The 14,701-nt window shown below is 44.2% G+C and overlaps 1 protein-coding gene across 8 annotated transcripts in view; it reads right to left on the bottom strand.

The window, feature by feature from the left end:
• Nucleotides 1-14,701, bottom strand: part of SUDS3 (SDS3 homolog, SIN3A corepressor complex component) — a 205,037-nt gene that overhangs the window by 160,522 nt on the left and 29,814 nt on the right. For 6 of the 8 annotated variants that reach the window (XM_059408537.1, XM_059408540.1, XM_059408538.1 and 3 more), the window contains exon 12: nucleotides 12,983-13,068. In XM_059408537.1, coding sequence (XP_059264520.1) covers nucleotides 12,983-13,068 — 86 coding nt within the window. Of the gene's footprint in view, nucleotides 1-3,009; nucleotides 3,095-9,745; nucleotides 13,069-14,701 lie in introns of those variants that run through there. The other 2 variants (XM_059408541.1, XM_059408543.1) reach the window with 2 other exon arrangements.

Below are 14,701 nucleotides of genomic sequence, written 5' to 3'. Positions count from 1 at the left end.
GTGGGAGGCCTGCTTCTCCCTCTCTTCTCCCACTCCCCCTGCTTGTGTTCCCTCTCTTGCTGTATTTCTCACTGTTAAATAAACAAAATCTTAAAAAAATTTAAAACAAATTTTTGGACAGCTGGGTGGCTCAGTTGGTTAAGTGTCTGCCTTCAGCTGGTCATGATCCCAGGGTCCAGGGATAGGGTCCCATATTGGGTTCCCTGATCAGCCAGGAGACTGCTTCTCCCTCTTCCCCACCCCTGCTTTTGCTCCCTCTCTCTCACATGTTCTCTCAAATAAATAAAGCCTTTTTTTTTTTTTTAAGATTTTATTTATTTGACAGAGATCACAAGTAGGCAGAGAGGCAGGCAGAGAGAGAGGCGGAAGCAGCCTCCCTGCTGAGCAGAGAGCTCCATGCGGGGCTTGATCCCAGGACCCTGAAATCATGACCTATGCTGAAGGCAGAGGCTTAACCCACTGAGCCACCCAGGTGCCCTTCAAATAAATAAAATCTTTTAAAAAGAGAATTTTTAAATGAAAAAGAAAAGTAAAACTCAATAGAAACATTAGAAGATATTTAAAGTTAAAGGAGTATCCCAGAACAGAAAGTAGAAAGACAAAGAGAAAACAGGAAACACAAGAAAAGCTGACAACTGTTATAGGAAATCTATTATCCAAGTAATGGAACCCCTGAATGCAGAAACAGAGAAAACAGAAGGGGAAAAAAATCATCCTTTAGTTATCGATCGCTGAATAACAAATTATCCCAAGTACCCAGCAGTTTCTAACACTTATTCTCTTACCCAGTCTGAGGATCAGGAATCCCTGGGAGCAGCTTAGTTGGGTGGTTCTGACTCAGGGTCTCCCTCGAGGTTGCAGTCAAACAGTCTGGGGCATTACAGTCTCATCTGAAGGCTAGACTGGGGCTGGAGGATTTCTTCCAAAGTGACTCGCTCACGTGACTATTGGCAGAAGCCTTAGAGCCTACCTGGCTGTTGGCAGGAGGCCTCAGATCCTTGCCACATGGGCCTCCCCATACAGTTGTACACATGGTAGCTGCCTTTCCCCAAAGCAAGTGATCCAAGAGAAAGGGCACAACCAAACAGAAGTCTCTATGTCTTTTATACTCTAATCTCCGAACCGAATTACTATCACTTCTACTGTATGCTACTGGTCCCAGAGACCAACCCTGGTCCAATGACAACAGAGAACTGTACAGACAGTATGACTGCCAGGAGGCAAGGATCGTGGGCACCATCTTAGAGACTGGCTACTCTAACCATGAAGTGTGTGTGTGTAAGTGTGTGTGTGTGTGTGTATTTTAATTCTCAGAGTTGAAGGACATAGGTTTCCCGAATTGAAAAAGCTAACTGCTTAGCACAATGGGCCCACTATAAGGCCTATTATCATGAATTTTCAAAATACCACAGATCCTACAAGCTTCCAGAGATGTTAAAAAGTCAGATCACCAAGGATACACAAATGGGCTATGGGTACATGAAAAGTTGCTCACCATCACCAATCATTAAAATGAATAATCAAAAAAATAAGAGATGACAAGTACAGGTAAACACAAGAAAAAAGAAACCCTTTTGGCAAGTCTTTGGCACTGTTGGTGGGAATGGAAATTGGTGTAGTCACTACAAAAAACTGTATGAAGGCTCCTTCCAAAAAACAGAACTACCATGTGATCCAGCAATTCTACTTCTGGGTATATATCCAAAGGAGATGAAGTCACTGTCTCAAAACATATCTGTACCCCCATGTTCACCACTGCATTATTCATAATGGTCAAGACATGGAAGGAACCTGAGTGCCTAGTGATGAATGAATGGATTTTTAAAAAGTGGTATACATACACATTGAAATATTATTCAGCCATAAAAAAGGAAATCTCACCATTTGCAATGATATGGATGAACACCAATGGCAGTATGCTAAGTGAAGTAAGTCCAAGAAAGACAAATACTATAATTTCACTTATATGTGGAATCTAAAAGAAAAAAAAAATCGAACTCCTCGAAAGAGAGAGTAGGTTGGTAGTTGCTGGAGGCAGAAGCAGGGTGGGGGTGGAGGAAAAGAGTGGAGGTGGCCAAGGGGTATAAACTTCCTATTTTAGATAAATCCTGGGGATGTAACAGACAGTTAATAAATACTGTGCTGTATACCTGAAGGATTCTAGGAGAGTAGACCTTAAAAGTTCTCACCACACACACACACACATGGTACACCTATTGAGACGATGGATAGGTTCTAACCTTATTGTGGTAATCACTTCACAATATGCTAGTACGTCAAATCACATTGTACGCCCTGAACCAACATGATGGTAAGTCAATTATAATCTCAACAAAGCTGGGGGGAAAAGATCAAAGAATAAATTAATCAGAACGGCTTCCGACTTCTCCAGGACAACATCGGAAGCTAGACAGCAATAAACAATACCATCAAAATCTTGAAGGAGAATGATTTCCAAGCTAGAATTAAACCCTCCACAATGGAAAACACCGGAGAGGAAACAACCAGATTTTAGAAGCTGGAAAGTAAATTAAAACAAAACAAAACCTGAATCTTAAAACTGACAGTGGAGAAACCTGAGAATAATGAATTTAGCAGCACACAGAACCTCTTGAAATGAAGGTTAAGGAAGGGAGGGGTTGGCTGAAATATAAGTGCTTTGTGGGCCTTTTCAATTCTGGAAATGTATGGGCTTAAATTCTGGGAATTAGAAATGTAGTTATACCAGCCAAACCATCAATGAAGCAAGAGAACAGAATGAAAGTGTTTTTAATCATGCTTGGTAAGTTAACTGCAAGACATGCTTTGCCAAAATGGGGGAGCAGAGAAAAAGGAAGACAAAGGACATAAGAATGAGAGATCCAAACCCAAACAGTGACAAAGGGGAGCCCCAGGATGGTGGTGAAGGAAGACTTCTGAGGGACAGCTCTGTGTTGGACCAGGTCTGGGGTGGGGGACCCATTCAGGGTGGGCAACCAGGTCAGAAGTCCCCAGGACAGGAAGGTTTTTTCCAGGTGATGAAATCTACCTCTTGTATCTGAATGTCTTAAAGGGCACTTGGTGAAGGCTTTGAGGTTGAATTCCTAATAAGCACCTAGGAAACCAAGCATACAACAGAATACAAGACAATTATTAACTCCTGGGGGGAACGTTGTCAAGGGAAAAAAAAAAAGCAATCACACTTTACAATAGGGCTCAGCTGTGACTAGAGTTTACATAGCCATACTAATGTAAACACTGAATACTGACCGAATCAAAATTAAGAAATAACTATATTGGGGAGGAGAGGAGGATTGCCATGGTCAGAATTCAATAAGGAATGCACAGAAATTAAGTATCGAGCATTAGTACTAAGCAGAGATAAAAAAGAAATAGCAAAATAATCAGTTAAGAGGTGCAATGTTGCTTCTCGGAGGGAAATGAGGTAGAAAATAGGAGACTACTGTATTTTGTGGCCAACTTTGCAGAATCCTTTAATTTCTAAACTACAAATATTAGTTTGATTATAGAGATTAATATGTTGCACTGAGAAATAAGGAGACAACAACTGCTCATTCAATAAGCATTTGAAGTATGCCTATAGTATGCAAATCCCTGGGGCTTGGGGCAGTGAGTGTGGAGAGCAAGTCCCTGTCCATCCCCACAGGCCAGTGGGTTTCTCAAACATAGCCCATGGGGGTGGGGGGCAGGATTTCAAATTCTTCTCTATTGAGGCATCAGTAAGGTGTAGAACATATGCTTGGACGTCTGCTTGTCTTGAATTTCAAGGTCTGCGCCTAGTGGCAGGGGTACCCTTGGAAAGGTGGCTTTGCTGTGGGTTTACCTTCAAGGCATACTGGGATGGAAGCAGGTGGGGCAGACAACTCCTGAAATAACAATGGCCCTAACGTGGGCAGCTAGCAATGGGGGATGTGTTTTCTAAAGTGCTAGAGTGACCCAGGCACGAGGGTCATTGTCTCAAGCATGAGGGTCATTGCTGTGGCTGCTTTGTTTACATGACCTCATTTAATGTGGCTGAGGTGGCTGTCATTATCATCCCCACTTTCTAGGTTGGAGCCCAGAAAGACAGGTTGCACAACTTGCCTAAGATCACACAGCTTGAAAACCCAGAGCTAAAATTCAAACCCAAATCTCCTACCCATGCCCTTCAGCCTCAGCCTGGGTCCTTGGGTGAAGAGTTGCGAGACCTGGATTTAGTCTCTGCTCTACCATTAATCAGCAGTATGATCTTGGGTAAGTTGCTTCCCTTCTCTGTGTCGGTTTCCAGGTGTGGAAAACGGAGGGGGGTTGGCTCAGATGACAACTAAGCCTCTTTTATACTTTGGTAGTCTATGTGAGGATGGGGGAAGCCAACAAGAAAAGGAAATGGATGAATGTGGGGCAGAGGTGAAGCTTTTTTCCTCCAAGTCTCAACTTCCTCATTTGTTAAAATGGGAACCGAGACACACTTCACGTGGGTGTGTTGACTGTGTTAAAAAAGGTCATGTGCGGAAAGCACTTGTCCAGGCCCCCAGTAAAGTGCTCCATAAGGACAGCTCTGATGCATTCCTATCACTCATACACTGACAAGAGCGCCACCAGGCTTGGACTCCTGAAACTTCCACTTCCGGTAAGGTCAAAGCGCCACGTGTGCAGGAAGATGAGTGATCAACGCAGAAGAAAGGGAGTCAAACAAAATTACTGTCTAACAGGAATGTGTGCTGTTGCCCTTTATTGGTTTTACATACGAGTTAGTTTACGAATACTTTCGGGAGCATGTAAGTGTGAAATTGGAAAGCGTCACTCCAAGACTGCCACAAGCCACCACACTGGTGATATAAAAGGGGGAGGAGGAGGGAATGGGTGGGCCAGAGAAGGGAGAAATGGACAGAAGCAGAAAGGGAAGGAAGGTGAACCCAAAGTGTGGGAGGACAAAAAGATGGAGGGCTGGGGAGCAAACGGATGTTAAGGTTCAAAGCTCATTCATCCGGATTTATTGAGTGGACACATTCTTACTTGACTTTTTAAATTTGCCCCACTCTCCCCACCCCTGCTGTTCCTCAAGCCACTTTCGCCACGTGCAATTCCCGTCCCCAGCCATGGACACTGCTCAAGTCCTGCCTCAGCTTTTGGGCCAAGCCTGAATTTTACTTGCTTTCAAAAGAAATTATAAAGCACTCGTGGTTCCTGAGAATGCAGACTTTGGGTCAGCGTCGACCTGCTCTGGAATGGAGCTGGGTGAACTGGAGACAAGTTTCTTAATCGTAGTAAACCACGGTTTCCCAGTCTGGAAACACCAGACATGGCACAACAAATCCAGAGGGCACAACGAATAGAGCGAATGCACTCTTAGCACTTAGCCACCTGCTCTGCAAATGTCAGCAGCTATTATGCCCTCTGTCCCGCTTTCTCCAGGCCTCAAGTTTAGCCCCTGTTCCATGGCACTAGAATGACGGACAAGCATGGCTGTTCATCCTCAACGTCCCACAGGGAAGGAACCATACTTTTACATCTCTCTGAGTCCCCCAAGAGAACCTAGAATGCCATTCAATAAACGTCATGGGGATTGAATGCTAGTAACTACGTCAACCCTCAAGCTCATGATTATTTATTATTTCAAGTAGAAGATGAAACATCCCAGACAGCTGAATCCAGGTGACCAGATGATCATGGCAAGGTCCCCTGTCGTGTTGGGATGACAGTGAAGTTCCAGGGAGGAAACTCATTCTGTGGCAGGAACCCTCTGCTCCGAGGATAATGAAACCGAGAACAACCACAAACGACCAATCCATGTGCTGAGGATTTACTATGTCCCAAATGCTGCTTGCGAGGGCTTTATCCGTATGAACTCAGCTAATCCATGGAATCAGCAACTCCATTGCAAAAGGGTAACTCTCATCCATCCCCACTTTACAGAGAAGGAAAGGGAACAGGGCGACCAACTGTCTCAGCGTGCCTGGGTATGAGATGCTTTCTGTGATGCAAGATGATGAAAGCTAAAACCATAAAAGTCCCAGGCACACTGGGTTGAGTGTGCCCAAACACTGAAGCACACAGACGTTAAGTGAGTGCCCTGAATTAAGGGGTGGCCATGCCAGGTTTATGAATACAGGACCCCTGTCACCTGTCTAGAGCTGGCCATATGAACTTAGACACATCATTTACCATCTCTGGGCCTCGGCTGTTCCCAACTTCAAAATTAAGGGGTCAGACTAAATCAGCAATGGCAAATAAATAGGCTCCTTTGCCCATGGCAGACAAAGGTAATTGATTAGGTCACCCCTTCCGATCTACCAAACTTGGGCTTCAGAATCGTTTTCAACCCAACGCACTGGGCACTCCAAACCATTTGAAATCATTCTGGTCTCTCAGAATTGGGCAGATTATCATCCAAGGACAGAGAACAGACAGATGGCGGCAGCACTGACAATGGTGTCCCTTCCACTGAGCATTCCCTCAGTCCAGTCCTGCATTACATACCCCTCAAAGCACAGTATGGTGAATGAGAACAGGGACTCTAGAGAAACTGGGGTCAGAACCATGGCTTACCATTTATTAGCTGTGTGACTTTGGACAAGTTGCTTAACTTCTCTGTTTCTTGATTCCCTCAACTATAACATGAGGACTGTAATAGTAACTACCTCAGAGGGTCATTGTAAGGATTCAGTAAGTTAATATGGGTAAAATGCTTAGCACATAGTAAGTGTTCTAGGCGTTAATATCAGAATCCTCAAAATCATGCTCTGGGGTGGATATTATTTAACAGATAAGGAAACTGAGGTTAACAGAGATTAAGTTGCCTCAAGTCACACAGCAGCTAGTTAACTGAAACAGCAAAGCTGGATTCAAATACTGATTCCAAAGCTTTTGCTTTGCCACACTGTCACTATGCCACATTACATCTCAGTAAAAACTCAAATACTTATCAAATAGTCAACGTTGAATTATAAGTGATTCTTGACTATCTGCAGGGACTTGCCAACCTGAGGCTGTTGTCCTCCCCCCTTCAGGACCTTATTCCCTGTTGGTAATACTTTCTTAGAGGGTTCTGGAACACCCACACCCACTCACACCATCAGCAGGCAGACAGGTAATGCCAACAGACGGGGGAAGCATCTGCTGAGTCTCTAGCTTCTGAGAAACAGGGGAGAGAATATTTCAGATTCTGATTATTGGTCTTGCCATATCAGTAAAGTGAATTTTGTTATTTTATAGATCTGTATCTTTCAGAGAATTGAGCAAACACAGATTAGGGAAAATGGGTAAAGGGATTAAGTGTCTAGGTACCTACACTGGATCTTATCACCCTCACTCCCCTAGGGATTCTCCTGAACGTACATATCTTTTGGTCTTAATAATCATAGTTATTCACAAAAATACCTAGTGTTTAGTAAACACTAAAATTCCTAAAGCTAATATATTTCTCACCATATTATTATGTCCAAAGAGAGTAAGCTGATGCCCATGTCTCTAATGCACTCCATCTACTGTTTCCTTTTTAAGAGGAGGAAAGGTGCTCAGCTTTACCCAAATGGATTTGTGGAAGTGGAAGAGACCAGCAATAGCTTTCATTCCTGCCTCTCTCCAAAGACTGCAAACCCTGGGTTCGGTTGTTATGCAGGTTGCTGGGTGAAGCTGAGCACGCAGTCTAAAGCAGGTGACATTGAACTGGTCTGTTCTGTCATTCAGTGACTCTACTGCAGGAGACGACATGAATATGTCCACCGACATGCAGAGAGCAACCAGTCAGATGTAGGATAGCTGTTCTCCATCTACATTTTTAGAAACCAGTTCAATGGCTCCTACCCCTCCCACCTTAGAGATGACAAGAAAGGCAGGCAGGAAGAAAGTGATCCTGGGGGTTGGGGAGGCACAGTTAAGACACAGGTTTTCCTCCAAAGGCTCTCACGTTGCTTATTAGATCAAGTTAGCTCCATCAAGACAGCACACTCTTCACATTCTAAATGGTTCCTTGGTTTTAGAACTGTGGCACTCCTGCCCGTGCTGTTTCAGAAGAAAGCAGCCTCTTGGCAAGCAACCGGACTCTTAGTTCCATTACCAAGGGAGAAGCCCAGAGTCATGCAGCAGGGGAAAGGGTCTTAGCAAATCATAAGTGTTTTTACCTCTAAAATTTGCTCTCTCTGATTCTGTAAGAGGGGAGAGGAGATAAAAAAACATACTCCAAGGGAAGGGCTGAAGAAAGGTGGAAATGCCGAATGCAATTTTAACAAAGGGGGCTGGGAACAGACTGCACGGTATAATCGTTAGGAACCCTGGCTTGGACTCTGAAAGATCTGGGACTCTGCAACTCAGTGTGTGACCTTGGAGAAATTACTGAACCATTTTCTGTGACTGAAGGAATCTGTTTCCTCCTCTGATCACTTGACATTATTGAACAACATTTACCGAGCACATACTATGACTAGGCACAGTGCTGGGCTCGGAGTTTCATGGGAAAATTAAGTCAGTCTCAGAATGACTATGTTACCTAATATATCGACATTACATTAATATATTGAGAGTATTAGTACTCGGATCATTACAAAGATTAAATGAAAGAACGCCTGAAGGGTTTAGCATAGTGCTTGACATACACAAAAAACTCACGAGAAGGCAGATATTAATATGAAGGGCAAGTTCCATTTGCCTTGGCGACAAGCAGGAGGGAAACAGGGTTTACCTGAAAGGTTTTCCCCTCCCTCATTTTGCCACATCCTCTGTTACCAGCTCTCAAGTCCCTGGCCAGCTCCTAGCCTCCACCAGGGACTTGGCTCTTCCAAACTACTATGGAAGGACCCAGCAATTCAAGGTAATTAAAATACAGAAAACTTGTCAGGCTAGCCATTAGTGAGGAATAGCAACCAGAAAGAAGTCTGCTTGGGACTGCGGGAGCTGGCTGTCCTCTTTCCTAATCTAGGTGATATGATCAACATGGACATACCCACTTTGAGGAAACAGGAAACTCAATTTCTATAATTAAGATTTGATGGGGTGCCTGGGTGGCTCAGTGGGTTAAGGCCTCTGCCTTCAGCTTGGGTCATGATCCCAGGGTCCTGAGATCGAGCCCCACATTGGGCTCTCTGCCCAGTGGGGAGCCTCCTTCCTCCTCTGTCTCTGCCTGCCTCTCTGCCTACTTGTGATCTCTGTCAAATAAATAAAATTTTAAAAAAAGAAATTGAACACTCTTCTGAACAAACATTTATGTTAATAATAATAATTAAAAAAAAGTTAAACAGTGACTGCCTTCTCCAACATCCAAAGCACAGAGCAGCCCTTCCTGATGGGCATGCCACACTCGGGTCGTGAGCACACCAGGTCAGTCACCTGTGGCAGCAAGCAGCCTCCTCAGTTTACCTACCACGGAGCTGTAGAAATACCAGCTTTTTTCTTTTTCTTTTTTTTTTTTTTAAATTGGGAGGTAGTGCTCTAGAGTACCGAATGACAATATCCTCCTCAATCACACGAGTTTACCTTAAGGTTCTTCCCATCTAAGGTCAATTTTATTGACTCCGTTTTTAATGAGATTGTTTTATCTTCACCAACAAGGAAAGAGTACACCACATTTATGGGTCAACACTCCTAGACTGCTCTTTACAAAACTGAGAGCCTGTCTCTGACATCATTCCTTAACTTACTCTTCATAATAAGCAAATATCTAGCATATCCCTCCCCCTTTCCTGATTTCCTTTCCCCACAATTGGGGGGGGGGGACTTAAAGAAATTTCAATCATTTATCAAGTCAATGGATATAACACAGACTACATGCTGGTTTTCTCTTTGAAAGTTTATTGTTATTAAAAAAAAAACCTATACTTTTTACATTTTACATTCACCTCTCAGAACATTTAATGATACCAGTTAATGATGATATATAAAAAGCCCACCAGCTGCTTGAAATGGCTGCAAATTTTTACCATGTACTGATATTAAATTGGTTTGAACTCTTTGGAAAAATTGGTGTAACATTAAGTACCAAGATTTCAAATTCCCAGATTAGAAACAAGATTTTTAAGTCAGGAGGAAATTTAGTAAAAATTCAAGGCTAAAAGGAAATGTTAATGAAAAAACAAATATACTGTAAAAAATAGGATTCCCCTCCATCCCCAAAATCAGGTAAAAAAAAAAAAAGAAAAGAAACCAACCCCACCCCACCCCACCCCCAATATTTCTCTTAGAAAAGTCGCCCAATCCTGAACACAGGGTCTCACACACAAACAAAAGTAAGTAGCTTGATTTGCAGATCAGCCTCTGGGATCTTCTACTGGACCCAGTTTGAAGTTCAAAGAAAAAAAAAAAGTTAGGTAGTTAGATATCCATAAACACCGGTATCCAAACAAATGAAAAAATCCTAGCTTTGGTATGGCTACAGAAATCTGGAAATAGTTCAAGAGGACACTGGCTTTGGAAGAGAGGGAGTCAGAGGGTAGGGAAGGCAACACAATGCCCCCAAGCAGAGGTAAAATAAATACTGCGACACATCCATAGCAAACACTGTGTATAATACCAATGTAGGTGCCTTGAACAAAACACAAATAGGTTCTTGATCAGAATAACCCAAGTGCAATTTCTTGATCAGATTAACACCATGTACAGGTTCTTCATAAGAGTTGTCTAGACCAACATTTTCTCAAGTCTTATGTGCAGGAAAGTTTGAATTTGGGGATGCACATGGTACCCTACGGTCTGGTGAGAAAGAAAGACCTTCTGTAATAAGAATGGCCACCTGGGCTAAAAGCCAGCCCCTTGTTAGTCCAGGAAGCTCAAAATCTGTTTTTGCCCATCACAAGCACCTCCACCTCCTAAACAAGGGGGCTCTGCTACCCCCGGTCACCACAGAGGCCTGCCAGAGGGGCTGAACTGCTGGCTTTTCATCTCTGGAGTGATAAAATAAAAAACTCAATCTTCTGGGATAAGGAGTACAATTTACTGTGCTATGTCTCAAGTCTATTCCCCACTGTGCCCATTCCCACAGACATGATTTAAGGATTGTGAGGATACTGAGGACCAGAAGGCAGTGATGTAGCCAAGGCCAGAGAAGAAGCCAAAGTGCCCATTCTCTGGTCTTCCAATGAACAGTTACTTCACAAAAGCACAAATGTGCCACCAGAAAAGGCAAGAAAAAAAAAGACAACTTGTTGCTTTGATGCTGAAATCTCCGGTAGTTATCAACACAAGCTTTTCCAAAAAAAAACAAACTTTGGTGTACTGCTAGGAAGCCAAGTAAGACAATCATTCAAAAAAACAAAAACAAACTCTGATGACCACACATACTGTAACTAAATTTCCATCACAGGGCACTAGTGGAGAACAGACAGCTGCCTGCTTTTATGGGATGTTACACACACCACAGGGACAATGCAAGCAACAGAGACCCTCCCGCAGAGCAAAGGCTGTCAAGAAGAAAGGAAAGATGAAGGCCCTGTTTACTGTGGACTTGGTTCACTCCAATAATCATCATCATGGGGGCTGCGGCAGAGAAGCACAGAACACCCAGGCAACTCTAAACAAACACGCATCATTTACCTTATTCTCTAAAGGAGACTCCAACATGGGGGCGGGGGGAATGCGTTATAAATTAAAACAAAAACAAATCTGTACACACCTCTACTGAGTCAGTAATGTTTGGTCTCTACTGAAGCCAGGACTTACAGGGTGATTTCGCTTGTCATCACGGCCCCCGACTTGCTTTTGGGTGCATATATCAAGAAATGACACAAAGATAATCACCTGAGACCAAGGGCACGACACACCAAGATTTCCTAGGATGCATAAGGTCTACTAATTTCCCACAGAGAAGCTAACCGTTGCTCTAACCCCAAATTCCTTAAATACCCTATGGTGGCAGCTATGAACCAGAAAGGCCCATCTGCCAGTGAACCATCTCTCCAAGGCTGGAAATGAGGAGCAGAAGGCAAGGAGTGTGGGGAAGGTTGTTGCCCCCAGGATTCCTCTGGTGAGTGGCAGCCACAGCAGAGCTTCCTTTGTCTTCAGCCTGGGCCAGACCTCCTGGGAGGCTGGGGGTGCCGACAAGGCTCCACAGGCTGGAAACAGTCCATGTGCAGTAACGGCATCAGTGACAAGAGTGTGCAAATGGAATTATGAGTGAGAGTTTACAGATAACTGATGACTGCCCAGTCAGTTTCCCCTCCCCACCTACAATAGATAACCCAGATAATTGGTCGGCACGAGGTACTTCATCTCCTTAGGGGCAGGAAACAAATGAATTAGAAATAAAAACTTCTGAAATGACCACTTGCTCCAGCTTGAGCTAGAACAAATGTGTCTGCATAAACCACTTGCATTAAATAACATTTCAAATGCGGTACCTTCAGCACATTTGTGCCTGAGATGCCCCCCTCCCCCCAACCCCATTTACTTCAGTGCACGTAGCCACCCAGGCAAATTTCTCTGTCGCTCAGCCAGTGGAATGGATGGCATACGCCAGATGTTACACAAGGCATTTATTTCTCAGAGAAGGCTGAGAGCCAGGAGAATTAATCTCCTTCTGCTAGGACCTCTGCCCCAAGCTTCTGGGGAAGCAGTGAATTGGGCTCGACAAGGGAAAGAGCTACGTGATCCACTAATTAGATTCAAAACATGAAAATGCAATGTAGAGTGTACCCCTTCCTGGTAGAAAGACCTAAAGTCAATTAAAAAAAAGATATCCCTTCAAACTCAAAGGAGGCTTAAAAAAAAAAAAAAAGACAAAGTATAAGCAAAAAAATCCCACAAAGAAATGAGTCAATCGAACTCGCAACACTCCCCAAAGCAAGAGTTCACGATGACGGCTGGCCGGAAGAGGTCGAGGCAGGAAGGAGCAACGCAAAGACGGAAGTGGCTGCCACCACAGCGCCTCGCAGAATCCACAGCAGCGCTCCCCAGTTTCCAAGGCCAAGGAGCAATTCCCGGGTTAAAAACTTTCTATTTGGAAGAAAACAAAACGAAAAACCACTCCAGAAAAAAGGTCAAGGGAAGAACACTGTAGAAAAGTCAAGCCGCTGACCTCCGGCGGATCACAAAGAGCCCGCGCTGAAGCTGGCCCAAGTAAATCCTCATCTTGGTGCTGTCACTTGTCTTCCGCACCCAGATCTGCAGGGGAGAAGGAAAGGGAACCGGATGAGAGCGGCTAGAGTGAATACTGAGGACAAAGTCTTCCAGGGCATCCAAACATCTGCCAGCATGAGGTGCGGGCGGAACCGCGGCAACCTCCTCTCAGGCTGCACCCCGCCACCCGTCAGGAACCACTTAGCATAGGGCAGGCGTCAGCCCGGGACCTTTTCTCCTTCCTTCTCCCTCTCTCACACCTCTGATTATGTAAATGGAGGGCACCATGATCTCAGGTTCTATTCTTGCCTTATCTTAAGGACATTCTTTTATTTGGTTTGATTACAGCACCATCGACATTCAAAATACATGCATTCATGAATATAAACTTGCAATCAAGTTTGGAAATATTTTCCTTGCCTCAAGGGACTTCCATATCATAGTCTTTCACTACTCTGGTTTCCTGGCAATTAAGGCTAATGGTCATGGCAGAAAAGGAAGGGAAAAAAATAACAAGGAAAAAAAAAGGCCTATGAGTGAGCGAAGGCCCAATTAGGAGCATCAGAAGGCTAAATTAGCTTAAGACAGCCCTTCTCCCCTGACCATATCCTTTTCCCACAGATGGTATCAGATGTCTGACATTTCACAGGGCAGATGCATTCTTGCACAGAATGGAGAATGAACTCTGCCAGCAGCAGGACCGCCAGAGCAGGGCACTCAGCAAGTGTCATCCCTGTGGCCAGGACTGGGAAGTGGGAAGCAGTCTCCTCCTCGGTCACCGGACACTGGTCACACCTCAGCTCAGTCACACCTCAGCTTTCTCATCTTCAGAACCACCCTACAATGTACTGTCCTCACCCCATTTTATGGAAGAGGAAGGCTAAGTCAACTTGTCCAATGTGAATTCTGGTGCCTGCTCTCAAAACCCCTTGCTTGCTCTTATCCACTAACTTGGCCCTGACTCTTCTCACCTGTTCCTCGTCCGTTTAATTAATGTGCCAACAGATGGGGCCAGAAGCACGATTCTTTGAAGTTCTGCATCTCACCCACATATGCAAGTAGACGTCTACAGACCTATCTGCTCCCTCCCCCATTCAATTCTCAGGTTTTGAAAGTGTGTGTTCTAAGTCTCGTTTCAATTCCTTTAATGTGATTATTTAGCAACAGAGAGACTTCAAAGTCAAATACAGCGGTTTAAAAATAAAGACCTCATGTGAAGCTGAGCCTCTAAGGACCTCGCAGAAGCACTTTAAACTGAAAAATGACCACAAGAAGGGCTGAAATGGGGAGTCACCAATAGCCTCAGACTCACCCAACAAATGTCCCTGGAGTCAGGTTATGCCAAGGCCAACTGGCTCCAGGGTCACTTAGGATTTGACCTGAAAAATCAGCTGGAATACTTCCAAGAAGTGAGAAATATATTCCCTTTACCAGAGTCGCATGCCTCGGGTGCACTGAGGCCTCTCCCCTCCAGGTGACATGTCTCAGTGTCACCGTTTTCTTGTCAGACCTCCTTGACACTCTGTTATGTCAAAGGATGACAATCTTCAACAGAGACAAAAAAAATATAACTTGCATTTCTATTTTTCCTGAAAAATCTTGAGGTGTCACCAAGGAGGATGAGGCCAGGCACAAGGGCTCTGCTGTGAAGTGACAACAGCTCTTGCTGACTAACAGC

This window comes from Mustela nigripes, chromosome 8, assembly GCF_022355385.1.
Source record: "Mustela nigripes isolate SB6536 chromosome 8, MUSNIG.SB6536, whole genome shotgun sequence".
In the NCBI taxonomy this organism is placed as follows: domain Eukaryota; kingdom Metazoa; phylum Chordata; class Mammalia; order Carnivora; family Mustelidae; genus Mustela; species Mustela nigripes.
Note: the sequence above shows the minus strand (reverse complement) of the source record. Positions and strands in the feature narration are given on the sequence as shown.